Source organism: Xiphophorus couchianus, chromosome 18, assembly GCF_001444195.1.
Source record: "Xiphophorus couchianus chromosome 18, X_couchianus-1.0, whole genome shotgun sequence".
Classification (NCBI taxonomy): domain Eukaryota; kingdom Metazoa; phylum Chordata; class Actinopteri; order Cyprinodontiformes; family Poeciliidae; genus Xiphophorus; species Xiphophorus couchianus.
In genome coordinates, this window is record NC_040245.1 from 14,798,874 (window position 1) to 14,826,746 (window position 27,873).

General features: G+C 42.1%; 1 protein-coding gene across 1 annotated transcript; it reads right to left on the reverse strand.

Moving 5' to 3' along the window:
* atm (ATM serine/threonine kinase) lies at nucleotides 1-27,857 on the reverse strand. Its single transcript, XM_028045586.1, has 63 exons — nucleotides 27,709-27,857; nucleotides 26,326-26,425; nucleotides 26,119-26,237; nucleotides 25,712-25,857; nucleotides 25,333-25,497; nucleotides 24,364-24,529; nucleotides 24,023-24,261; nucleotides 22,805-22,974; nucleotides 22,503-22,681; nucleotides 22,062-22,433; nucleotides 21,757-21,960; nucleotides 21,032-21,133; nucleotides 20,693-20,927; nucleotides 20,478-20,609; nucleotides 20,238-20,363; nucleotides 20,058-20,150; nucleotides 19,785-19,971; nucleotides 19,258-19,451; nucleotides 19,107-19,186; nucleotides 18,857-19,012; nucleotides 18,322-18,397; nucleotides 18,043-18,185; nucleotides 17,353-17,470; nucleotides 17,087-17,257; nucleotides 16,816-16,991; nucleotides 16,492-16,735; nucleotides 16,083-16,198; nucleotides 15,839-15,965; nucleotides 15,553-15,752; nucleotides 15,302-15,476; nucleotides 14,253-14,411; nucleotides 13,973-14,105; nucleotides 13,796-13,891; nucleotides 13,520-13,691; nucleotides 13,295-13,436; nucleotides 12,992-13,168; nucleotides 12,691-12,868; nucleotides 12,506-12,611; nucleotides 12,069-12,227; nucleotides 11,881-11,989; nucleotides 11,673-11,761; nucleotides 10,487-10,589; nucleotides 10,144-10,292; nucleotides 9,966-10,070; nucleotides 9,771-9,890; nucleotides 9,459-9,693; nucleotides 8,242-8,412; nucleotides 7,972-8,091; nucleotides 6,844-7,061; nucleotides 6,543-6,750; nucleotides 6,326-6,451; nucleotides 5,657-5,797; nucleotides 4,686-4,824; nucleotides 4,153-4,235; nucleotides 3,880-4,020; nucleotides 2,636-2,752; nucleotides 2,383-2,532; nucleotides 2,020-2,185; nucleotides 1,842-1,928; nucleotides 1,640-1,754; nucleotides 857-920; nucleotides 634-776; nucleotides 1-554 (listed from the first exon to the last, which is right to left on the reverse strand). Exons 2-63 carry the CDS (start codon nucleotides 26,395-26,397, stop codon nucleotides 374-376), a joined length of 9,285 nt encoding a protein of 3,094 aa, XP_027901387.1. The 5' UTR covers nucleotides 26,398-26,425; nucleotides 27,709-27,857; the 3' UTR covers nucleotides 1-373.
* Between the last annotated feature and the right edge of the window lie 16 nt (nucleotides 27,858-27,873).

The window sequence follows — 27,873 nt, forward strand, 5'->3', positions numbered from 1 at the left end:
TGACATCGTTCTGTTCTTTTTAATTATTCAATGCTAGAAATAAAACAACAAAAATCTAATAAAGTAGAAAGACGAAGGCAGAAGTGAATAAAAATTCCACTAAATAAGGAATGCATACATTATACAATCATAAAGGCTGTTCTTTGGATAGTCAATGGTATCAGTCTCTTCATCATGCGTTAGAGAAACAAAAACATTCACATCAAACTGGGTCAATCACAGGTACAGACCATCATTTACAAACAAAATCAAAGGTCTTTTGCAGAACTCTCATCAGTTCGTACATTTGTAATAAAGTGCAACAATCTACGGAGACTTTTTTCCAAAACTAATACAGTACTGGTCTGCCGAGTCTTGTTGGTTCCTTCCAGGTTTAGACCCAGGCCTGCCATCCTGGAAACAGTCTGCTGAGGTTCTTGGGGTCCATGGCTTGTTGAATGAGCAGGTTGACCTGTCCTCCCACGCTGAGCACCGTTCCCTCCTCCACCCCTTTCAGCTTCTCCTGCAGCCGCAGCAGCACCCGCTCCGCCACTTTGTTGAAGCTCTGACTGTCACTGCTGGAGGACGAGAGAAGAGCTCAAAGAAAGGTAGAAAAATAGACGACGACTCTGAAATGGACGATCATCTGATCACCTGGATTTGCGGTGGTTGTCGAGGTCTTCGCCTCCCATTGTGGAGCTCAGGGTGGCGTTGAGCTCCTGCTGCTCGTCGTGCTGCAGGTAAAAGGCTTTCAGAGGGTTCATGGTCCAGTCAAACAGAGGGTCATACAGCAGCACCTGTCGGCACATGAGGCAAACATCAGCTTCATATAAAAGCTTTGTGCTTTGCACCGAGAGCTGATGGAGAGTTCTCGTACCTCCACAATCGTCAATAGAGCTTCCTGGGAGCTCCTCATCACCTCCATCGTCTTCTCACAACATCTGAGCACAGAATCGGGTCGGGGTCAGCTCGTGTTCTGAATTTACAGTACCTTACAAAAGTCTTCAGATCTTTTGTATTTTTTTTTTATTTTGCAACCAAAAATAGCAGGACAGAAAAGTTGTTGCTTTTATGGACACAAAACTGAAAAGTGTGGACTCATGGCCTGCATCTGTATGTATTTACCTTGATGCCACAAACTGAAACTAAATTGCTGTGAACTAAATTGTCCTTTATGGGGAGAGGGGGGACAAAATAAGGTGTTTTATTGGATTTGGATTTGAAAATCCAAAATACTCTGATCCCAATAAATACAAAACACCAGACAAAAACCAACCTGGCTTAATTACACTCCACCTTTGTGTCATTTAATGTCAGTGTAAATGTGTGTAGGCCTCAGAGATTTGTTAGAGACTCCTTCCTGATACAGTATGTAGAGACAGTGGACAGCTGCTTTTACTGTGGCATTAAACCCCTTATCCTGAGTATGGGTGTAGCGGCAGAGAAATGAAAACTTCCTCGTCTTTTCACTCACAATTATGCTCGGTTTTGTACGGCATAGAAACCTCATTAAGCACATTTACGTTTGTTTTTGTAGCTTAACAAAATGTAGCAAGGTTGAAAAGGACTGAACATTTTTCGCAAGGCGTTGTACAGCCGATACACATCAACATAAATGTGAGAATGTAACAAAGAGATTCTCCCAGATGCTGATCTTTACCGCCTAAAGACGCCCTCCACTCCCGTGATTCCCATCCCGTCCACTATGTCTCTGGAGAGTCTGAATGGGACGGTCTCTGGGGTGGGGAGGATCTTCCCCTGCTCAAAGGCCACACCTTAAAACACAAAACATCAGATATGTTACAATTTATGAAGCTTAACTATGAGTTTGCATAAATCAAAGGGGTGAGGACAAGGAATACCTAAGTCGATGTGCACTAGTTCAGCGGTCTGTTCATCGATCAGGATATTCTGGATGTGTCTGTCGCCCAGGCCAACAATGTAGCCAACTGTAGGTGAAAAAAAAATCATAAAACCCAGTTATGTGCCATTTTGCTGTTTCACTACAGAACTCCATCTTAGCCAACATCACAATGATACCTATGGAGGATGTGGCAACACTTCGTGTGTAAGCCAGCCGCTTCTCCATCCATACCGCGGGATCCAGGAACCTTTCCATGCAGAAGTACCTGAAGACCGGTCGAAACTTCTTGCACACCTCACTGTAGGCCTCCAGCTTCTCATTGAAACCCTGCTGCTGAGCATCCTGCAGCGAGCCGAGAGATGGAGACAAACAAGTTGGAGTCTTTTTCCAACCATTTCAAAGAAATGTGACTGAATCTGCTACGTAACGGTGCACAGCTGTTCTTAAACACAAACATCAACTGAAAGAGTAACAGTGATGAAAAGCAGTTGAGTTGAAGTGTTTCATGTCTTTAACAGCAGATTACTTAAGCACTTCACCATCATCTTCCTCCTGCAGGCCAGGTTGGTCCAGTCCTGAGGCCGGAAGCGTTTATGAGCGCCTTTACTGGGATCCACCAGGAACTCCCCGATGGGCACCGTGCCCGAGCACCACTCCAACACGCCGCTGCGCTGCGAGAACGGCACCACCTGGCACCCGAACCAGGCAATTAAGTCGACACCAAAAACACCGCAAACACACGTTCACATAACTCTGAGAGACGCGTCTTCTGTTTCCCTCGCTTGATGTCACCTTGTAGCGCCTGATGTTCAGCTTCCTTTTCCGAGTGTCTGTGTTGCGCTGCAGCAGCATGGAGCACATGCTGAACACTTGTTGCATCACCGCGTCCTGCCGCAGGTCGTCCTGACCCTGTTCACAAAGAGGACGCTTATGTTACTCTGCTCTCGGTAACATGAAGCTTTTTAAACTTCTTGAGGATCAACAAATCTCTGCATAGTTACATTATCATGAGAAGCTAATAGAAAATAAACACCTTTACTTTGTAGCTCATCCTGATAATTTACTAATATTTACTTTACTTTATAGGTAAAGTTTTAAAGAAATCAATTTCCACTCTAAATATACAGCTCTGAAAAAAAATTAAGAGACCACTTAAAATGATCAGTTTCTCTGATTTTACCTTTTATAGGTACATGTTTGAGTAAAATGAACATTGTTCTTTTATTCTATGAACTACTGACTGCAGACATGGGCAGCTAGCTACTTTCTTGTAGTTATTTCATACTTAAACGGCTTTTACTGTAAGTTTTTATGTGTACGTTCCAGGAAGAACGTACAGTGCCAACATTTATTTATTTATTTATTTTTATTGATCCTGTAAGATATAAACAAAATCACTGAAATCATAGGAAATAAGGATTTCAATGTCTTTATTAATTCATGATATTTATCAAGTCTATATTTTTCATATTTCAAATGTTGTCAATCTGAAAGTCCTACTCACTCCTTTAATGGAGCAATTGTTGCCTAAAAATTAAAAAGATTTATTTCATCTCAGTGCGTAGGCAGTAAAGGGGTTTTCTTTTTTAAAATATTTTTTTCTGGTGAAGCCAGCTCTTTAGGTCAAGAAAAAAAAGCAATATTAGGGTAAAACATGATCTCAGCATGACTCAACGAGCAGGTGAATTGTTAACCTTTAAGTGTCTTTCAAATGTATCTGCAAACACAAACACACTTTCACACACATGTAATCCAACACACCTTCCCCACTCTCTCTCTATGAGGATTGTTTCCAATATGAAGGTGAGAGTCTGTTTGTTTTTATATAAAAACTTAATTATTACCTGAAACCAAACCTAATGGAAAATAGCCAAAGCTTAGAGTGACCAGCTTCTCGTCAGAAAGTGTGTGTTTGCTTAGTTGAGAACTGGTGTGTGCCCGTGTTGGTGCAGGTCACTCTGTTGCACCAACCACAGTACCAAAAGCAAACTTTTTATCAGTTGATGACAGATTAAAAAACACACACAGAAGCTTACTTTGACTAGTTGCCTCCTGCTCTTCCCGTCAGAACCCACACAGTCGATGATCTTCGGCAGGTTGACTCCTCCGGCCAGGTGATACTGGGGCATGAAGGATCTAACAGTCACCAGGTTTTCATAGCAACCCGTCGGATCAACCTGTTCACAACCCGAACAAACAGATTTTTTTTTAATCCAGCCAACGTCGTAAAAGTTAAAGTCAAATGTTTGGCACGTCAGTGACGATTAATCAAACTTGTTTATTCAGATCAGAGTTGCAAATCTATTAACCTTTATCTCCATGGTGGGGATGGCCACTTCGTCCAGGTCTTTGAGCTGCATGATGGGCTGATCGGCAGGGACGGGAATGGCCTCTGGTGTGAGAGATGGACACACAGATACACACGCAAACCTTTAAATGTACAGCGATTTCAAATGTGTGTGAGAGGGTACACCACTAAACAGGGAAGCAACTGACAATTAATTTAGTAATTGATCATTCTTTCGATTATTCTGATGAATAATCTCAAAGAAATTTGTACAATCTGCAGATCTTCTTTTTAGCCATTTGAAGCTTTTTCATACCATATTAAAAATACATTAAAAGATTCTAATAACACCAGATTAGATTTAACAAATGAAAACCATCCATAAGGAAGTGGTCAAGCACTGCAACAAAAATTAAACATGAAAACCTCAAAGAAGCACTTAAGAAAATCCAGAGAGCAACTAACTAAGGACGTTTTATTACAATACAGTTTGGCTCATTGGAAGCAAAACGTGACAGATGATTTAGGAGTTTTGCACAATAGATCATTACTCACTCTTCTCGGTTTTGTGCCGGCTAGCATCCATGTAAGCCAGAGTGATGTAGGCGTCGCAGAGGCGCTCCATCCCTCGGATCAACCTGCTTCGCTTCTTCCTGACTACAGAAATGATCTTTTGAGCCACATCTGAACGCTCCTGCAAGAGTTAGTAAGACAAGGCGGATGTTTAACAAAGAGTTTCACTGTAAATACTCATAAAAAAGGACTTGAGGTCGACTCTGATAAGCTTGTTTTGGTGTTTCAAACTCAACCAGATCAGCACAGATTATGAGAATCAGACTTTTTTTAGTAAGAGGCACATTGATTCTCGAACAATTTGGACCAAAAACAGATTTATGAGAGCTGATCTTTTATTCTAATGTCCAGTGATGACATTAAAATACGTAACTAATATACAGTACAGACCAAAAGTTTGGACACACCTTTTAATTCAATGAGTTTCCTTTATTTTCATGACTATTGACATTGTAGATTCACACTGAAGGCATCAAAACTATGAATAACACATGTGGAAATATGCACTAAACAAAAACGTGTAAAACAACTGAAAATACCCCTTATATTCTAGTTTCTTCAAAGTAGCAACCTTTTGCTGTGATTACTGCTTTGCACACACTCTGCATTTTCTTGATGAGCTTCAAGAGGTAGTCACCTGAAATGGTTTTCACTTCATAGGTGTGCCCTGTCAGGTTAATAAGTGGGATTTCTTGCCTTATAAAAAGTCATGAAAATAAAGAAAACCCATTGAATTAGAAAGGTGTGTCCAAACTTTTGGTCTGTACTGTACGTTAGGGTTTGACATTTCCTGTTATGGCCAGGAAGGACAATCGCAATGACTTAACGTGAGTCCAAGGAGATTATGGTAAGATTTTTTTTTTTTTTTACTTTTCTTTAAAACAAACAATTCAAAATAATGAAGAAATAAACCGAAATGTCTAAAAGAAACAACTTATCAATGAAAGTTGCACCAGATCAAACTGCGATTGTTGCCGTGGCGCGCTCTTCGATGGCCGGGTCCTGCAGAAACTCTCGTCTTTGTTGGCGTTCACCAGGGCGAAGATGATGAAGAGCGTGTGGTGAGGATGTTCCAAAGACGCCTTACAGATGAGCTGAAGGGGGAAACACAGATAATTCATAACTTTATCTGTGTAATAAAAATTAAATAGTCAAAGTTTGACAGCTCAGGTGTAACACTTTTGCATGCTTAGCAAACTTTGCAGCAAACTCATCAAGTAGTGTTGAAACCAGATATTTAGACTGGAAAACAAATCTAAAAAGAATTTCCTTCTACTTCAATTGTCCACTGCTTTGTGTTAAAGGGACAACTAGACGTACCAAAATAGAAAAGAATCATCAGAAAATAACTTTATATGAGAAGAAAGGCAAAACGTTTCTGCTTACACCAGGTCTGAAGAATGGGCACAAACTGAAACAATGAGAAGTTTGTGAAAGGAAAGCCAAAATGTGTTTGCTTTTTGTTATGGCATTTAAAAAAATAAGAAATATTTTTGATAATCCTAAGTGACCAAAAACATTAAGCCTGAGCCAACGTCGGTCATACAGAGCATTTAAACACCTGGTTTCAACTCTATATGTGGCGCTGACAAACTTGAAGAAAAGACAAACTTCTGAGTTACATCATTCAGGACTTCATGGAATCCTGGGTCCTCAGAGACGCCGGCAGCCATTTTGGTTCCCATGCGGGCAGCCAGTTGATACATAAGAGGCAAAAACTTGTAGGATGGGATCTGCTTCACTCCCCTCTGGAAAACAAGACAGTTGTAACAATCAGAAACCTCTGAACTTTATCAGAAAAAAAAGGCAGTGACTGGTGGAGTGCAGATGTTAACTCACCTTCATTATGTCGTTGATCTCTTTAATGTCAGCGCTCTCCAGCCAGAGCGAAGCCAGCCTGAACACCCAGGTGTCATGCTCCTCACCTTGTTCCAGACACTGGATGTAGTTCTCCACCGCCTTGCACAGGAATCGCTGTCGGTCCGTCCGCAGATTGGACAGCGCCGTTACATCCAGCTCCAGCTCTCTTTGCACCTTTATTGTGTACCTGAGAAGCCATTTCATCTGTTAAAGACGATTCTGACCTGCCACTGTGGGGTTTTTCTCTGTACACATGAGAAAACTGAAGGTGGGAATCAACCTGTTAGAGATCACTTTCCGCTCCCTCATCAGGTCCACTTCCTCCTTGGCCTTTTCCAGCAGGGCCTGCTTGTTTTCAAACTCGGATGAGTTCATGTACTTGTCGATGCTCTGGTACTGAGCGTCAGAGAAGCGCGCCAGAGACAAGAAAGCTTCGGTCCGCTGCCTTTGGAGCCTGGGGTCCCGGCCCCCCGAGTCCCCCTCTATCACCTCCACTGCCTGAAGAGAGAACATCGAGGATGAGACTCTGAAAGACCTGAATAGTTATGGACTAAAGAAAAGGAGCCAGAAAATAAGCACTCCATTTCCTGGAAAGTCTGAAAAAAAAGAAAACCAGCAGCAGAAGCACCAAATCCTAACTGTGGGAGACACACAAACATGTATATATGAATTATTCCATTTGGTCTACATTAATCTGCCACAGCCAGGGGACATGAACCATAAACTTCCAGAAATCTAATATTTATGCCATCGCCTCCTTCTGATTTATCTGGACATAAATAAATAATTCATGTGTGTGTGCGTAAGCCAGTTATTGCCTGGCTGACGGGTAATGAGTCATTCATGTCTCTCAGGGAGGCCTGCTGTTACTTCAGTAAGGGCAAAGGGTAACATATATTACACCTGAGACTCATCTGGTTTCATGTTCACTTATTAGAATAGTCTCTTTCTTTTCTCTTCATGTTTACATACAAGGGACACTGACGTTGCTGATTATTCTGAGCCTAGAAAGACAAACATCCTAAAAGAAAATACTGTAACTCTGAACTGGTGCCTGTTTACTCCATGATGAGGTCTTAGAAAATGATTCACTCATCATGTTTAAACTGGCTGGGAAGGAGGGAGGGAGGGAGAGAAGGAAGGAAGGAAGGAAGAAGAAAGGAAGAAAGGAAGGGGGAGGGAGGGAGAGAAGGAGGGAAGAAAGGAGGAAGGAAAGAAGGAAGGAAGGAAATAGATGATTATTGGTAAAGTTGTAGATTTTGGTTTCTGGTGTCTCACTAATTTTACACATATTCATTTTCCATGAACTACGGATAGAAAAAGGAGCAACATTTCTATTCTGCCTGCAGTCTAACATTAATTTTTGATCTCTAAAACTTTTAAGAAGAAACGCTCAGTGGCCCCTTACCCTCTCCAGGTACTTTTCCAGGATAATTCCAGGACTCTCCAGGCAGCTCTCAGCCAGCCAGTTCCCACAAAGCCTGAGGCACTCGGTGTAGAGCGGAGCCAGAGCTGGATTAAAATCAACCTGCTCGACATTCAACACAACAATATTTTAATTCACTCATGTTGGATCTTTCTTCACACAGAATTGAACAAAACTTATATGCAGGTAATTTTTCATAATTCATCCATGCAAAGCTGTGGTGGTACATCTTTATCAGGCTGTGTGTTTGACCTTTTCCTCAAGTCTGTGTATCATCTGCCTCAGCAGGCCCAGAGCCAGACCCTGCTCTCCCTTCGCCCAGAACACCTGGGCCTCCTCCAGCTGCCATGACAGAACAGGTGAGGACGCCCAGCTCCCTCCGTCGCCGTGCTGCTTCATCTGACAGACCGCACGCTCCGCAAGCTTGACAGAGGAGACAACGCTACCATTAGGAAACGTAACGTAAATGTTCAAACAGACGGAGAAACCTCAACTTGCCTTAAATCTGCTAACATATGAAGCCTTGCTAAAGAAACGTTAAAAACTTTAGCACATTGCAGGATTTTGATCCCATTTTCTATTCCAGCTGAAACAGAAAGCATCCCCACAGCATAATTCTGCCACCACCATGTTTCACAAAGGAAGTGGTGTGCCAAGCTGCTAAATGGACATTCTTTTGTCAATAGCTTTCTTTCTATAAAAATTTGTAATAAAATAAATGGATAAAGTAAAGAATTGGCACATTCTGCAGAGTTTTCATTTAATCACTTAAGTGTTTTTTATAGAATACTAGAAATACAGTTGAGAAATGCTAATAAATACACATCATTGAATTCTTTCTTTAAATAAGAAAAATAAACATTTTATTACCTAAAATCCAATGACATAGCATTCCTTTAGTGGACGTTTGGAGCAAAGGATGCATCTGCAGCTAAGAAATCACTTCTAATATGAGTGAGTGAAAATCTCAGCTCTTTCTGCTCAACTTAACACAAATACAGTTCAGGGTTGATCTGAATTTTGAATTAAATGACTGATAATTAGTTTAACCAAAGGTCATTTTTAAGCAGAATTTGAAGCAGGTGAAGCTAAAACTGTGTCACTTGAGGAGTTCTGGGTAAAAATATATCTACAAACGAAGAAGGTTTTTCACCTTAAATGCTAAATTAATTCATTTTTTGGACAAGTTTGGCTTAATTACTGCTTTGAGTTTGTTGTTTTTTCAGAGTCTGTTTTCTCCAGTTAATGATTAATCAATTACTCTATTAGTTTACGATTATTTTAATAATAAATATCTGATTCATTGTTTCAGCCCAGACAGTTTTCCATTACTATGAAACAAACGAAAAACTGTTTTGACGCTTGATCACCTAAAACTTCAATGAAATATACCAAAATTATTGATTGTAATGTAAAAAGGTTTTCTGAATGCTTTCACCAGGCAGTGCAGTGATGCATGAGGAGGCTACCTGTGTATTCCCGGCTTTGCGGGCCAAGCGGCAGAGCTCCATAAGGTGGTCGGTGAGCACAGAGCTGAGGTGACGGTTGTTTTCTGGCTCTTCCATTCTGGATAACAGGGTTAGCTGAGCTACGGAGCGCAAAGCCAGGATAGGCTCCACCACGGTGAAGTCACTGTCCACCAGCAGCTGGGAGTGCTGCCGCCACTGGCTGCAAACGTCCCTCAGAGTCACATCAGAGAGGGATCTGAAATACACAAAACAGCTTAGGAACGTTAATCTGACTCAGCTCTGTTTCACTGCTGCTGATGACGGTGAAATCACCTAGCGAAAAGCTGCTTGACGCTCTCCAGCTCTCTGATGCTCTGCAGGTTCTTCAGGGCCGGATACAGGGAAGATACGGCCTCTAAGCTGCCTCTGCAGAGCTCCTCCACCTCCGCCGCTCTTCACACGTGGACATAGTTGAATAAATAAGTAATAAATTGGGCCAAACTTTGACGTTTCAGGTGCCCACCTCACCTGGCACGTTTCAGGGTGTCATCAAATATGGAGAACTCTTTGTCCCTCAGTGCTTGCAGGGAACAAAACACAGACTCGTGGAAGCCAGGGTTGGATTTGTCACTTCTAAGGAAGAAAATAAAGGTGTAGGTGAAAGATGCAGTAGATGAGACTTTTTTTGGTCATGCCTCATCCTCACCTCTCCGACAGCTCACAGTCCCACTGCGTGTTCCTCCACGCCGCCTGAAATCGGAGCTCTCGCAGCTCAGCCCCCCACTCCACGCCTTCACTCTCCAAACCCCTCATGTAGGTGGCGAGGATGCTGCTCAGCCCAAAGTTCTGCATGCCCTGTTCAGACAAGGAGGGTGAAAAAAATCACCATAACAATATATTCAAAGACAAATTTTTCGCCCCAGTATGAGACATTATTTTCATTTAGATCAAATTGAAAGAAATAATCTTGTCATAGCTCGTTCTCCGGTTTCGTAGCATTTGAATATCATAACAAATCACATCAATTCATGCAGATTCAACCATTTTACCTCCACAATTCCTACAAGTCGGGTAACTTCAGGGAGAGTAGAGTGAAGATCATATGAGGTCAGGGCCTTCCCCCACATGGCTTCATGTTCGTATGTTCGTATCCTGCACCAAAAGTACAACAAAGCAAAAACTGTAGTCTGCACAGCAATGTCTGCATGCTACTGGGAAGATACAGCGCTTTGCAAAAGTATTTATACCCCCAGAACTTTACCACATTTTGTCATATTGTAGTTACAAACTTCAATGTAGTAAAGACTTTGATTTTTATGCAAGTAGGAAAATGACACAACTCAACGTGTTCACAGTAAAAATCTCAAAAGTGTGGCATGCAGTCCTCCTTGAGTTTCGTTCTTTGTTGCTAAACGCTTCAATGTCAGTCAGAGTGGATGAGGGACTGTCTGCAATAGGGCTGCACGATATTGGAAAAAACTGACATTTAAATGTTTGCTATCCCTATGACGTATATTACAATATGAAAAAATGCAAGAATTTTCGACAGATGACTTGAATAGCACATTGGGTTATTCAGTGCTTCTGTCATCTTTTCTATCATCAATTAACCTGCACTGATCTCACCTCTTTTTATGAATCTTACAAGTACGATTTTTGTCTGTAATTGAGAAATATTCCTATTGTCCGGGTTGCACATTACTGGAAAATCTTCAATGTTATATTGTGCAAACCCAGTCTGTAAACATATTTTTAATAGGATTTGAGTTTTGGTTCAACTTCCTGCTGGAAGATGCTCTGGTCTCAAGTCTTCAGTGTCCTCTGACATGTTTTCTTCCAGGATCTTCCAGGATCGCCCTGCGTTTAACTTCGTCCACCCGTAAACTCTAACCACCTTCACTGTTTCTGGAGAAGAAAAGTATCCCTACAGCATGATGCTGCCACCACCAGCATCGTTTGAATGTGCAAATGTGAATGTAAAGTGTTACGTTCCACCAGTTTGCCGTGTCCCTTAGGTAGTTCATAGCAAACTGCAAATAGCATTTCTTGCTAGTGTTTCAGAAATGTCATTTGTGGAGTGAATAACTAAAACTTAAGAGTTACACATTTTATGTTTGTCTATCACATAAAGCCTCAATAAAACAGACTGTATTTGTGGTACTTAGATGGCAAAATGTGAAAAACGTCTAGTGGGTATGAATACTTTACAAAACACTGCAGTGGAGAAAAACCTACCTGGTGAGTGGACTTGTCATTGTTTCTCCTCCACAGCCATAAAGACTGTCAGGTTCCCCAATACTCCTATAGACCTCAATCAACAGCTCCTACAAACACACCAAAGATTTAAAATTATTTGCGTTTAAGGATGTACAAAGTCAAATGAGATGAAAAAAATTATACAAATACAATTGTTATTGACATAACTCTGACATGCAAAGCAGACCTGGAGGCTGATGTTGGTGTCTTCCATGCTCTTCTCCGTCAGACCGGAGATGGTGAAGTTCTGGCTGTTCTCCTCGAAATTGATCTTGCGTGTGGCTTTGGACTTGGTCCTGCACATTTGTTCAAGACAGACAAATGAATAAATTGTTAAATTAACTGCACTGTAAAAACAAAGATCTTCTTGGAAACCTGCAGTTCTCCTCCATGTTGGCTCGGATCTTGTCCACATAGATCTCAGCGTACAGCAGAGCGGTGAAGTGAGCCGAGCAGGACTGAGCGGCTCGGGCCACCTCCAGGTAGTTCAGCTCCAACCAGAAGTTGGAGTCGCACACAGTGCCACAGGAGTTACTGCAAGAACGTCAGCATTTACATTTTTATCAACATTGCAAAATTGATATATTTAAATTTCCTTATTAATGATATTAATGAATTCCACAATAAAAGGCAAACATGAAATATAGACGGTATCCATAATGAAAGGGAAGCGAAAACCTCCCTTTGTGCTATGTGTTATAGAATAGAATGTGTTATAGAATAGAATAGAAGATGTGACACACATCTTCTATTCTATGTCTAAATTAACAGGAGGAAGTTGAAGAATAGACGGATATTAAATAATAACAAACCTGTCATGTTGCACTTGTCTCTGTTGGTGTCTCAAATAGTCAATAACAGCCAGCATGGTTCGCAGGGAGGTTTTATCATATAAACCCTGGCTTGCGCAATCAGTCTCTGTAAGAAATTATAAACATTTTATCACAGAACATTGAACAAGACACATTGTACTGGTCTGTAACGGACTCAAACTCACCGGAGTCGGAGTTGAGGGGTGTTGCGGATCGACTGGCGGCCTGAGCGCTCCTGGAACAGAAGCTGAAGAAGTCCTGAATGTGTGAAGAGAGCAGCTTCCTCCAGGAGCCGTCAGGGTCGTCCAGAAGGATGGAGTGGATGATCAGGGGCAGCAGCCTCTGACAGCAGTCCACCATCACCTGGAGATGGATTTCAAACTTTAATGTCATGGAGAACTTGTGACTAAATGACACTGAAAAACCTAAAGCTCTAGTTTAAGAGGCAGTTCCTGTGTAAACAATGCATAAACCTAATGAACTCACCAGACACAGAGGTCGTGATAGCAGCAGTGCCTCTCTTCTCACCCCTCCGCTGTCCAGCAGTGCTGTGCACAGAGCCTTCAGCCAGGCCTGGTGGGCCCCCGCCTGCGGGGTCCAAAACTCCTGGCTCTCCAGCTTCCTCTTGGCCTCTGAACTCTCCTCAGCAGTCACAGCAGCCACCTGGTAAAGATGCCAACATAAAGGCAAACACACACAACAAAATGTCAGATATACTGTAAGGTTCATTGGCATAACGTCGTTCACAGAGTGGGAAACTCAAAGTGCTTATAAGACAACGAAATTCACCTTGTTTTTGGCTGTTCTAAATGGATTGAGGTAAGCCAGCATGGGGTCCCGGTTGTCTTTATGTCGGTCCCAGAAGTCAACGCCAGACTGAGTGGCGAGGATGTTCTTCACACACTGAGCTGCAGCTCGTCTCACCTCAATGCTGGCAGATAAGGGTGAACACCATCATTACCCAGACATCTTGAGATAAACAAACTGATCACAGAGCCGGAGCATTTATCATACCGCTGCTGTATGAGAGCATCGTTCATGCAGTTCAGGATGATGTAAAGATGCTGTAAATCGTTGGAGACGAAGAGAGATGCGGCTCTCTCGTAGAGGGGGTCTCTACCGTGAAGGAGGGCGATGGTGGAGAAGTCAACTGGACCCAGTTCACCAAGACAGGAGCCAGCAGCCTCTGCAGCAAAGGGTAAAAGTACGACCCCACAAGAATATAAGAAACTGGGAAATCACAACTGGGGGAAAAAATAAAAATAAAAAAATCACCCAATTTTATTTTACCCAGAATGTCGATTCCTCCAGGGTGACTGGCAGCCAGTTTGCAGAGCTGCAGCAGACTGAGCACCAGCTTCACCAGTACACTGTCAGTGGGGTTAGCTGCATCCAGAGAAAAGCAATATTTATAACGACAAGCATTAAAATTTGTTTTAAGGCAAATGCTGTTTTGCAGCGTCACACCATGGCACTCTTTGAGCAGCTCTCGAATCTGGTCTTTGTTGCGATGCAGCTGCCGAGTCAGCTCCTTTAGCCCCTCCAGTCTGGTCAGAGGTAAAGAGTCACATGATGATGCCAATAGGAAATGAGTAATTTCCTGTAAAAGGATAAAGGAAATACAATGCCTAAGAACTTTATCGCATTTTCTTGCATTGCAACCACAAACCTAAATCTGTTTTCCTTGCCCTAAATGTTTGTGGTTTATATCAATAGAAAATCACATTGTAATGTCGCACATGTGTACCTGTCTCAGTGTGAAGCTGCCGCTGTTATATTTGAGTTTGTGCTGCACTGAGCGCAGCTCTCTGAACTCAGGGATGTCAGGAAAAGGCTCCAATCTGCTGATGGCTCCTTTTAGTTTCTGCTGACTCTCTATTACCAGAAACTGCAGCAGACTAAGCACCTTGGGGACAAAACAATTCAGAACTATAAAGTACACAATCTAAAAGGACGAGACAGATAATACTACTACAGGAATGAGCATTTGATTTGGCACATCCTGATTTAATAAACAGGTTTAAACTGCAGCATTGGGAAACAAATGCTCCTATTAATCTGCGTATTTTATGCATTGTAATACTTTTTCAGTACTTTGCTTATTTTGTGATATATAAAATAACTCAGGCATGTTGAAAACATACCCATAGACACCATCAAATTTAAGAGAGACTTACATAAGTAAAGAATCAGTAACACTGGGTCACAAAAAAATATCTTTGGAAGTTGTCTATGTTTCTTCACCTGAATTAGGACTGAATCCAAAAATGGCATCCATTTTTCTCAATCAAGTCAGGTTTTTATTCTAATTTGATTTAGAAAATCTGATCTTCAGACTAAATTGGTAACATTTTTGTGACATTATCAGTTCATTTCCGTTAATATCTCTCATCCAAAGAAGGTTTTAGGGAAAAAAACGTGTTTTCTAACAGAGTGTATTAATGAAATGATACAAACTTGGATTTCTGTAAACTGAATAATAAATAATAATAAGGGTAAATGCATGTAAATTGAACTTTACGTCTTCATTGTGCAAAATTCAGGGCATGAACTTCCATTTTTTTGAACGCCTCATATGCTCAGCAGCAGGGATATCTCTCTTCAGCGCCCAACAGTAATCAGCCATCATGACTGCATCCCAGCATCCCAAACTAATATGTAGCTTAGTTCAGAAAGTTGACCTAGTTGAGCAAGACCAATGTCATTTTTGGTTTCAGCACATCAGAATTACCCTAAGACAGTTGAAAAACCCCAGACAGTTTTTTTGGCTGTTGACAAGAGCAATGTGTGACCTACCTGCTGAGAAATGAACGGCTGACTGGTGACCTGAGCAGTGAGAGTCCCCACAATGACCTGCAGGTGGCAGTCAAGAGCGTCATCACAGAACTGCAGTGCTGCCTGACACACAGAGCTGAGCAGGTCGCAGCACAGAGACAGGCTCCTGTTGGACACCTCGTCACAGTGAAGAGGTCTGTGGTTCAGGAGGAACATGAAGCTGTTCACTTTCTCGGTTTGTGAAAAACAAATGAGTGTTGGTGTTCACTAACCTGCTGTTGATGTGGTGAATGAGAGAGTAGATGATGTCTCTGAGGACGAAGGCCCAGGCTCCTCCCAGACCGTCCTTCACCTCCCTGAGCAGCAGGCTGACAAACAAATGGTACATGAGGAGGATCCGGTGGCGCTCGTAGCTGTTGCTCGTCTCTGCTGCTTTTTCACACACTGCCAGCAAGATCTTCTGGATGGAAATCTGCTGGCAACAGACAGGGGAAAGGATTAACCTTCTTTACTATAAACAGCTAAATTTTACTGACATGGTAAATGAGGCGTCTATACCGGGGTTTTAGACAGAATGGCCACCAGAGACTTGTGGCTGGCACTGTGGCATTTGCTGAGGTAGTCCAGAGTGGCTTTGATGACGTACGAGCTGAAGTGAGGTGGGTTTGGTACGGGATCCAGCTCTCTGTGGGGCATAAAACTAATCTCCTTCAGGTGCCACTCCAACGCATAACAGAATGAGACATAGATGAAATGAAGTAGCAAAGAAAAGTTACAGGAAAGTGTGTTAAAGTGTCACTACCCTGTAAAGCGTTTCAGGTCTCCAGTGTCTCCATCTGCTCCACAGCCTTCATACAGAGTCATCAGCAGCTCCACTACGATGTCCGCCAAGTTACTGTGAATCAGGCTGTCGATTTGCTGTGGGCAAATTTCCAAATATGGAGGAGAGTTTATGACTCCAAATGGGGTTTTGCAAAGACCTTCCTGATATTTATAAAATGTTCACATGGAAAACACTTTATCAGATCAAGCCAATAATCCTGCCCACAACATATTCCAAATTTAACCATTTGGAAGACGCAGAAGTTGAAGGAAATCTCTACCTTTTCCTGCTTTCAAAAGTTATTCTTGCTTAAGAATTTGTGGTGCGTGTAAATTTAAACACTAAACAAAATGAGACGTTTATTTTTCTGTTTTACACTCCACTTCACCTGTTTGCCCAGACAGCTGGCGTCTTTGAGGAGGTCGTACACTCGGTGTGCCTTCTCTCTCTTCTGTGCCACCTGAGAGTCCTGGCCTTTTAAGGCGAAGTATGGCAGGATGTTCACCATGATCTTGGGGAAACAGTCGGCTAATAAGTGCCTCCAGTCCCTCTCCAGGCACCGCCCGATGGACCTCACCTGCTCAAAGTCGTCCAGAAAGACCAGGTGAGGGATCAGCACCTGGTAATAAGAGCTGAAAGTGTGGATGAGGAGGTAAGTGTGAGAAAACCTTTGTTTAAATTTAAACATAAGGGGAAACAAAGCTTTTCTGACTTGTAGAAATCTTTGACTGTGTTCTGGTCCAGCAGGCTGTAGGGGAAAGATCCAAGAGTGTAACGGTCATCTGACTGCCTCTGTGCGAGCCACTCCGCCACCAGGTAGTACAGGTGAGAAGTGACGAATGCTTTCACACTCCTGCAGCTCTTCACTTTGGACACACTGCACAACATCTGCAATAGAAAACCAAGCAGAGCACGAGATCCTCTCAGATATCAGGAAGGTAAGAGTGAAACGAGAATGGAGATGATTTATTTCAATCTGTTACCTTCTTGATGAGCTCCTCCTCAACATTGTTCTCTTTGTAGGACTGAAAGAGCGCAAACAGGCACTGTTTCTCACACACAGGGCTACAGCACAGCACCACAGACAGACTCCTCAGCAGAGTGGCTTTGCGATTCAACACTTCGTCCAGCTGATCCTCTGAGGAGCTGCCCCTCTGTGTGATCACCCACGAAAGGAGAGCATGAGAAAAGTTTACATTAAGCAACAAAAGTGAAGTTCTTGGAGCGCAGCAATGCTGCATGACCTCACCGGGAGCCTCATGCCCTCCTGAGCCTTCAGGTAGATGTTCTCAAATGCTGCTTGCTGGTGTTTTAGTGGCAACATCTTCCTCTTATCTGAGCGATTTGGTCTCAAATCAAGGAACAGCCTGGTTAAAGAGCAGAAAATACCAAAGATCATTTACATTTTGTTTAGGAAATTGTGCATTTTATTTCTATAATTTACTCTTCAAGTTGATCAGTGTTGAGAAACGCTTTGTTAGTTTTCCATGACTTCCTGTTTTTACGGGGTTAGACAGAGACCAATTTCTCTTAGCCACTTTTCAGAATGGAAAAGACAGGAAAACATGCATCAACCACGTATATGACCTTCTGTCCAAATAATTGCTAGAAGAGAATACCTGCTCAACTAAACTTGGTTATATCAAAAGTCAGAGCAGTAATAAAAAATATACAACAACTGGAACTGTGGCAAAGAAGGTCGGACAAGTTTATCTTGCAACAACACAGAGTGGAGACAATGGTTAGGAAATTAATACAAAGTTCACTGAGAAATTGGACAAAGATAGAAAATGTTGCATCAATAATACTTTTTATATAACTTTATCTGTTGCCTATATTTGTCCCAAATCTCTTAAGCTGTACATTTACATCTGCCTGTTTTTCCAGATTATTCAGATCTGCCTCTAGTAGAGACAAGGCTCATGAAGCTGAAGCATACCTTTCCACAGACAGAGCTACCAGCATGCGGACTTCGTGGTGTGCGTCTGCCAGATGAGACGGAAGAACCAGCGATACGGGAGAGTCCTTCCCTGTTTCGGCCCCTCTGAGGGTCAGGACAGCCCAGTGGCACAGAGGGTCAGCCTAAGTGTGAGACGATGTCAAAATTCAAGTCGCTTTCATATGTTTTGTACTGAATTACATGTATAAGAGAAAGAATGTATCTGGCTGAAATGTTTGAAGAACAAAATAAACTCTTCCTAAGGGTTTTAAACTTTACCTCCAGCAAGGCGACAAGACACTGAACCAACGCAGCTCGGACAGTCGCCACACATTTTCCCGTCTGGCTCAAGTAACTAAAAAAAAAACAGCAAAGTTGTAGCAGAGAGGAACACAAATATTAAAGCTCCAGTTCGCAACACTTACAAAAATATATATATATCTTATATTTTTGTTAAAACTGTCGCTATGTTGTGATAGTGTATGAGAGATAATCTGTGAAAATAAAATAAAGTTCCTCTGCCTTCTCTCTGCTGTCCTACTGTCATCTGCAGAAATATACCGCCTGGTCAGAAACCAATCAGAGCCAGGAGGAGGATCTTAGGTCTGTCAATCATGCTTGTGTACGAAATGCTAGCATCTACAGTTAGTTAGCATAGCCACCAATGATGGCAGGTAAACAGTTTTCCTGGAACAGTAAATTGTTTATTCGCCATTAGCAAAAGTAAATAAAAAAAGCTTTAATTACATAATTTCTCTATACAGATATATTTAAATAGAAATGTGTTTGTGGTGCATAAAGTGATGCTTCTTACCAGAAGCCAGACAGAACTTGCAGAAGAGATCCCTGAACATGTTTCATCTCCTCGGGCATGTGACGAGTCTTCCCCAGGCTCTGTATGGACGGTAGCAAACTGAGCAGCACAGCAGCACAGATCTCCTGGTCCTGACGATACAAAGAACACAAGTCCCTGTGGATAAAGAAGGACATACAGCTGTTCACATCTGGTCTGCAACCTCAGGAAAAAAATTGATTTGTGTTTTGAGATGGAAACTTTTCCTTACGCAAGAGGACGGAGCAGAGCGTCAAACTCCTCCGGAGACAGCGAGTCTTCAGCAGGAAGCTTCTTCAACAGAACGAGATACTGAAACGGAAGCAGAGTTCAGCTAAAGCCGGCTGAGCTGGAGGTTATCGTTCAGGCCGACTGTTGCTCACCATGTTGAGGTGCAGAGCTTTGCTGAAGTCAATCTGATCCAGCAGGAGCAGCAGCCTGCGCCGGACCTCCTGAGGTTTAAAAAGGAGGCCGTGGAGAAGCGGAGCAGAGGCGCATTCACACAGGAAGTTCAAGACAGCAAGGAGAGCCATGTCCTGTTTTCCCAGATAGTCCTCCGTTAGCAGGCTTTTGGCACCTGTTTGAGTTAGACCAATGACCAATCTTAAACTTTCATTTTATCAAACCTAAAAAAAAATATTCTGTCTTTTCTTTAACTTAGTCTTCTCCAACACAGGAAAGAGGATCGCACAAGAGCAAATCTACCAATGTATAAAAAAGGCAAATTTCAGGTGTGCAAGTTGATAAATGCGGCTGCTATAGGAACCATAGCAACCACAGAATCCAAGTTAATTACAGGACAAATCCGGAAGAAAATCTTTTACAGGCTGCAGACCTTCAACTTTCCAGCAGCTGCTTTTACACTTTTAAAACCTGTAGAGTTCTGCCTACAGGTCAGGTCTCCTCTTACCCGGTCCACAGGAGTCAGCGTTGTCCTCTTTCTGTCTGTGACTCCCGTTGGAACTGCTGTGGGCCTCCTCGACGTCTTCAAACAGGTCGATGCCGTCACCAGCCTGAGGATGTTTTGTCATTTCCCACTCATCATCCCCTTGTTCATCATCATCCGTGACACTGACTCGCTTAGAGACGTTGTTCAACTGAAGCGGAGAGTTGAAAAATTCAGAGATCTGGTTCCAGTTTGTGAAATCCGTGCGACAAAAATCACCTTAGATGAGCCACATACCACATGCAGTTTGCAGATTTCTGCCAGCTCACTGAGCAGGCTGGCAGGCAGAGTCATCAGGAATAAACCAGAGGAGATCAATCCAACTTTGTCCTGCAGAATAAATGATCAGTTTACTCATTAAAACCACTAATTTATTAAACTTTTGATCAAAACCATCAAAATGGCAGGTGATGTCACCATGGATGCTCTGTTGGTACACTGTGTGCAAAGCTTCATGAGTGATCTGAGCGCTGACATGGCTCCCTCCTCGTTCATTTTCACTTTGACGCTGGAAACAAAGCCACTGAGGTCCTGCGCCACAGCCTGGCAGCAACAACATTAAAACCTTCATGTTAATATTTGACTATACTGTTTTACCAGCATTGAGGGATATCACTTGAGGCTGGATTTTCCAAACTGATGTGAGTGTGAACAGACCTTTGCTTTGGTGAAAAGCGGAGAGCGGCAGGCCTCCTCCTCAGTCACAAGCCCTGCCGCGACAAAACCTGCCAGCACACCCGTCAGCTGGCTGAAACAGCGCACCAGGCACTCAGGAGGCGTGGACTGAGACTACAGAAGATCAATCAGATCATGCGTCAGTTTCAAACATGCGAACAGGTTAAACACTCCAGGACAAATCAACCTCTGCTCACATCAGGGGAGTAGCAGCTGAGCAGGCTGCCGGCCACAGAGAGCAGGTTCCGCTCCAGCTTGTTTCTGAGGGCGGGGACGGCGGCCAGCTGAACGTCAGCTGATGCCATCTTTACCGACTCATCGTCTGTCGCTCTGACCTCTGACGGCAGCGTGTTGAAGCTGAACTGCTGGTACAGTCTCTCTATGTCTTCCAACTTGTCTTTGGCATCGGATGAACCGTCTTGAAAAACGGCACTAAAAAAAATAAAGCAGGGAGATTAAATGGAGTTAAAGTTTCTTGACAGGTACTGGTTGCTTGTACACTAATTATGAGATTATAATCCCTTCTCTTTTTTTACCCTTTTAGTCCTTCACTACCCAGCAGGAACTTCAGCCCAGCACTGGTGTCCTTGAAGGTCAGTGAGACCAGGATGCTTGCAATAAGATTATGAGGGAAGTTGCTGCAGAAAAGAACACAATAACCCATAAATAAAACACAAAAAATGATTTCAAAGACAACAAAAGGGGAAAAAAACCATCTGAACAAAAAGTAGTTTATTAATATCCACTAATCCTTTCATATTTTGTCATGTTACTACCACTCAGTGTAGTTTATCGAGATTTTAAGTGTGATACTCTAAAATAAAATTCGCCTTTAGAGTTAATATATGGCATCATTTTCATGTGACGCTGAAAGCAGAATTAGTACGTAAAACACTATCCCGAGAATATTATTATGTCCAAAGCTACATGCTTCATTCAGCTCAGCCCATCATCTTGTTATGACAAAACTCCAACCTGTCAAGGTGGGGCAAAGTATAATCAAACAAAGAGCCACCAGGCTCCTGGTACTCCAGAGAAACATCTACAGGGGAAGCACTTTGCAAATTTTGCTTTTAGAAAAAATGTAACGATTGGAAAGTCTCAGAGGAAAGAAAAACAAATAAAGTTCTGTTTAAAGTTGTTTTATAAGAGATGCAAATCACCATGTGAGGCAGAGCTAGCATTGCACCTCACCATAAATATAATATAATTATAATAATACAAAGTGATTGCCAAACAAATGGTAAAAAAAAAAAGCAACCTGCAGATGATGGGGTGGGTCTTGCAGCTATCCTCCATCTCTTCATTTTGGTCACTCATCAGCAGCCAGGTTATGAGGCTCTCCTTCAAGTTAGTGGAGGGACTCCCCTCTGAGGTCACCATGTAGTCAAAACCTGAGCTTGAAGCAAAAGTCTTTGGGATTGAGCATGTTAGCATGGCCTGGGCAAGACAGAGAGCAGCACTCCTGAAAAAAAGAGGACGAGACAAATGTGCAGATAAATTAACCTACATAGAAGCTACAAATCCAGATTGAATGCAGCAATGAACAAAGCAACTGCGACTCACTGGGTGGGTTTACATGCAGATGCGCGGAAGAGTTTCCAGAACTCCCTGTCCATATCGATCAGCTGCCTGTGTACTATGGAGCCCAGCAGGTCTAGACTGAGGGACTCAGTGTGAGGTGAACTGACCCCACGCAGTGCGAGGGGCCAGATCCGGAGCCACAGCTTGCCCAGCTCCGCCCTGTGGGCCTGAGCTCTCTGAAGGATGCGGGCCTGGCAGTGGGCCATCTCCCTCAGGCAGCGCAGCACGTATGGCCCCCTCTCTCCTCTACGCTGCTCTGACAGAAGCTGACACAACAGCGACAGCAGCTGGACCAGCTCCTTACCGGGCACCATGGATGGGTACTTGGAGACAAGCACTGCAGTTATCTGCAGCCTGAGAGAAGAAAACACAGGTTTGAGTAAATGTGAGGTAACTTTTTTGAATGCTTTTTGACTTTCATACCATGGTATGACATCAAAGTCACTCTGCTGGGGTTGCAGATGGTCACGGAGAACATCCCAGCCCATTTCTATGCGGCGCCGCTTGCTGGCTGCTCCATGGCAGGGACTGCCCATCTGTGTGGCTCTGTGTTGGGGCTGAGTGACCTCCAGCATATGGGCATCACTGTCAACACTGAAGAGCTGTGGCAATCCCACACAAGATATAAGGGTGTTAAACATACATTAGACTGCAACTTCAAACTCAGACCTGATCTGCTTTGCATTTATGCAAACGTTGGGAGACCAGGAGTTATGTTTTCTTACCTGGTGACAGATGTCAGCAGTGAGTTCAATGAGGTTATCTTGCACAGCGATGTGTCTGGTCCCAGTGACGTACTTCCCTCTGCTGCCGATGTGGCTGATCTCTCTGACTAAACCGTCGTACAGGTTGTACAGCAGGCCGCGCCACCTGGACCAGTCCTCCGCATGCGCACCTAAAAACAAAGATCATCATTTGAAATAAGGTTAATTTGGGGCAACTTTCAATTCTTCTAAATCACATTCCAACTGCTGTCAAGCACAAATTTAAAAGGCAACCTACTATGCTTCCTTGAACAGATTAGAGTAGGTCTATGGGCAAAACATGTTTATTACATTTTCTGCACAATGTAATTCTTAGATAATGACATTTTAGTCTGGTTACTTCTGTCTATTTTGAGCTCCTTTCAAAACGAGTTGTTTTAGGGTCTTAACACTTTAAATCCAAATAAGTTGCTGCTGACCAGTGTTGTAGTCAAGACCACCTAACCCGAGACCGAGACAAGACCAAGACTTTTAGGGTCCGAGACCAAGTCAAGACCAAGACCAGCGCCCCATCCTACATGACACAATAAAATGTGAAATATGATCAAAATTGCTAATCAAATTGATCTGAAAGATTCACATTCCCATAAAAACACCTAGATATTAAATACTTAGAGCTCAAATAAATTTAACCAATATTAAAAGCCGAACAAACTCTTCGTTCTGCTTATCTAAAAATGCCCTGGGCATCTGCCCAGGGCATTATCCTTGAAAAGCAGAAGTTGAGCCTACTGCACAATAAATAAGATGGCAGAAAGTGGTTTCTGGATGGTGAGTCTACAACCAAACACTTGTCTTTTCCAGCAGCCATTAGACACAGTATACAGTGGTAAAAACACACTATATGCTGAAAAACCAAGCTGAAAAACCAAGCCAGGTTGCTAGGTAACGGGGCTGGGCTCGGCTAAGCTTGTTAGGTAATGGCGCAGTGACCGTCAAATGTGACTTAACAATAGAAAGGTCTTTGAAATAGCTAATTTTCCAGAAACCAATAAACATTAACTTATTCCCAAAAATGTTTGGGTATTTTTTTAAGCAATTGGGTTGTTTTTAGAAGCAGTTGAGATCCAAATGGAAATGCAAAGATGCACAGAATGTAAATTTTACGTAATAGGTCCACTTTAATGTAAATCCCACACAGGACATCGTTTTTGATAACTCAGCATTCTAACACCAAACCTGTGTCTGGAGACTTTGCTCCCTTTGGATGGTGAACATGGAGCTGCAGGTTGAAGAACTCCACAATCTCCTCCTTCAGGTTGGCACTCGGCCTCATGTCCGCCCAGACGTTCAATAAAGAGGGAAGAAGCTCCTCTCCGAGACGACACACTCTCATCCGGCAGTTCATGGCGGCAGATCTCAGGAAGATGTTCAGAGTCAAGACCAGATGCTCCAGGACACTGAGGTGTTTCTCCTGCCTAGGATGGTGGCAGGAGAAACAGGTGCATGGGGTTTACCACAGCTTACAAGAGAAGCGAAACAATTTATCCGACAATGCATATAACGATCACGGTTTCTACCTGGCGTTAAGCATTGCTTTAGAGAAGAAGCTGAACAAACTGTCATTAAATCCGTCAGTCTGAGTGCAGCAGCCCTTCACCACAGCATAGATGACTCTGCTCAGCAGCACACGGTTGATGGATTTGGATGAAGAGTTGAACAAGCTGCAGTACAACTCCAAAAGGCCTACAGATGAAAAAAATAAAAGTACGAATACACCTAAGTTATCAGGATGACTTTTAAAACTTTCTTACACTTCCAGTGAGCGGCGTCCTGTGTTAAAGTGGTGATAGAAATCTTATTCATCTGGGTTTATATTAGTTTAGTAAAACTGTGCAGCAGATGAGACTAATGTAGCTGGTATGATTAGAATTTATATTAATAATAAATAATTGAAAGCAAACAGAGCAGCAACATAAGAAAAGTAAATTAATAAAATCCATCTTAAAAAAACATGTAAATCTAATCATTTAAATTATTATTTTATAAAACTTAATGTACAATCAGATCAGTAAAGTATAAGATTTGTGACAAAGTTTAAGTTGTTGTCACATCACAAGTATGAGACTCTAACACTTATAACATTTTATAAAGGTTTGGAATTGCATATGAAAATATGTGAGTGGGCGCGGATATGTTGTGTGCTCCTATGGAAAAACTGCAGGAGTTTCACTTTTTATTATTGCAAAAGAAATTAAAATCTGCTGTGTCAGTTATAAGGTCAACAGAAAATAGCGTTAGAGTGATCAGTTTTAGAGTTTTACATAAACATATCAAAAGTCAATAACTAAACAGAAATATGATGCAAACTTGACTCAAGCAGTTTTGACAGTTTCTCATATTTTTCATATACATTGGTGATGAGAAATCAGTTTTGTGATACTAAAAACCCAACATTGATCTTGATGTTTTGACTTGTCTCTTAGTAAAGGCCCCCAGAATAAATGGATTTTGGAGTTTACACACGTTTATACTAATTAGCCACTTACTCTGCCACTGCTGCTGAGTGATGTCACACCAGTACTTGCGGACAGAGAGGATGTCCTTTAAAAGAAGGCTGCTGTAATTCTCTCCATATGCTGAGCAGCAATACGAACTTTGCAGCACCTCCATCACGTGTTTCAGCAGCTCGCTGCACTTCAGACGAGGCCCACCTGCACAAATCAAGCCTTAGACATGGAGTTCACATTACATCTTCAAAGATTTTTGTGTTGAAGAGAGTTAAAACCAGCCCAATCCTGTAAGTAGGGTCCAGGAAGTAGGTGAGGTAATAAAATATTGTTTTAATGTATGTAACCATTTTTTTTCATATAGATAATTTTATCAATCTTGCATTTTCTTAACTTAAGGTGAAAATCTTGCCCTTACGTTTGTTTGCATAGCGAATGAAAAACTTGACTAAGCTGCACGTTTCAGCCATCTTCTTCTGCCGTGTGGCCACCGTAGTCGCCGTGACGTTGGATTTACTCGACTGCATGCTCTCAGTCTCCTTCTGGACAAAACGCTGCAGGAATCTGATGAGGGGGGGGAAAAAACTGGGCTGAGCAAAACAAACATTAAAGCTGTCATTTCATAGAAGCATTTTCCTAGAGTAAAATATGACATGTAATTCAAGGCCGTGCCTAGATGAAGAAGATAAAATTGGGGAAATGATTTAAACAAGGTGATCAGTGTTGTAAAATTATATTAGAAGAAAAATAGGATGAAAGTTTAGCACAGTATCTCAAGAAATGATCTAGCATAGATAAACATTTATAACATCTGTGGAGATTTACCTGAAAACAGCATCCCATGTGAGCTGATTAGAGCCTTTAGCTTTGCTCCCAGAGGTGCGATCCAATTCTTGCATAACCTCATTAGAACGAATGAGTCTTCTAAACCGTTCAGCTTCTTTCTGGTTCCACAAATCGAGACACAAAATAAGTGATAAATTGACAGGTGCTAAGGGCTTAAATGTAATCAGATCTTTTTAGTTTGCTTACCTTCCTCTCTGTAGCTTTGTCATTTTCCAACCCTCTGCAGCAGACCAGGAGATCATGAAGAACCAGACTCATTGTGGCAATAGCTTATAGCTGGTTACACCTGCAGGAACAGGCAGATAAACAATACCAACATCCTTAAAAACCAAAATACAAATGAACAGATCACACTAGGGCATTTTGCTGAAAGATGTACTCTTTCCACAAAAACAGAGAAGAAGAGGAACCAGAGAGGATAAGCATGGAGTATTGCTAACAACAGATTGATGTGAGTTGACTTCCCACTGCTCTTCTGACTTAATTAGAAAAGCAAAACAGTTGCTTTAAAAGAAAGCGGAGATGTGGTTATAAGCAAATATTTGACCAGACCTTGTATGGGCAACTTATTAACCCCAATACAGGGAGAACACATACACTGATCTCACACAGATGTACCTTTAGTGTGTCATAAAACAGCAGGGGATCCTTGATCCTCACGACTAATCCTTGTTTCTTTCTAAAACATCAACTAAAAACCTTCCTTTCTAAACCAAGACAAAAGGCAACTCCATCTGTTCTAAGATCAGTAAAATACTTTGGTACACAACAGTCCACAATGGAACAACTTCTATACATAGTTCAATCAATCCTTCATTAGCAAACACTCACAAATAACAACATTGTATTATATTATTTTCCCATTACAGGTGCTTGAAATCATTCTTTAGTCATAAGCATCCAAAAGGGGTTACTAATGCTAATGAGACCACACAAAATCAACCATTTCTTCAAAGACTTAAATGCGATTCAAATCAATCAGAATGCATGGGATGCTTATTATTAATCTTTAGTAGACAATAGATCTAAAAAAAAAACTGATCTAACGGGATCTCTTTTTGGCCATGACTGTATAAAGCTACAACATCTAACACAGTAGGTGTCAGTCCTCACACAAACCTAGAAAAATCCCAAATGAGAAAGTTGGAATTGAGCAAAAATATTCTTTGCACCTAAATTATAGGACAAAGCATAAACCGGTGTTATAATGTGTACATAATATGAACACTTCACTTCTGACAATGACATGCAACAAATCTGTGGAGCAATGGGTACAATCTGCTGTGCTGTGGCCTTTTAAGTGAAGTGGAAAACACCCCGGCCAGAGATGGACAATCAAATCATAATAATTTAGTAGGAAGCGGATCTAAAATAATCAATCAGTAAGCGGGCAGACAGGTATCAGCTTTATTCTCTAATGTCAAAGCACTTAAATACGCATAACTTCCAATGAAATACAATATTTGCACGTGTAATCTGATCATGCATGCAGACTAACAAGAAACGAAACCAGCTCTGGAGTTGATTTACAGAGCTTCATTTAAACTTTCACTAAGCATGCTCACCGACCTGACTGGTCTGCACCAGTGACTGGAATCAACAACCTGCTGCTGCTGGACCAGGTGCAGAAAATACAAGACGTTTTACAGTTCATCCCAAAACAACTTTGCCATCTTGACGTGCAATAAAGCTCACGCACACTCACGCACACCACGCAGAAATATTCCCGCCCCA

Excerpts from the sequence above, each read along its gene's own strand:
- atm (XM_028045586.1), bottom strand. The coding sequence starts at position 26,397 with ATGAGTCTGGTTCTTCATGATCTCCTGGTCTGCTGCAGAGGGTTGGAA. Across the intron at positions 21,134-21,756 it reads ACCCACCCCATCATCTGCAG|CAACTTCCCTCATAATCTTA; the intron begins GTTGCTTTTTTT and ends TCTTTTCTGCAG. Across the intron at positions 20,151-20,237 it reads GTACCAACAGAGCATCCATG|GACAAAGTTGGATTGATCTC; the intron begins GTGACATCACCT and ends TTTATTCTGCAG.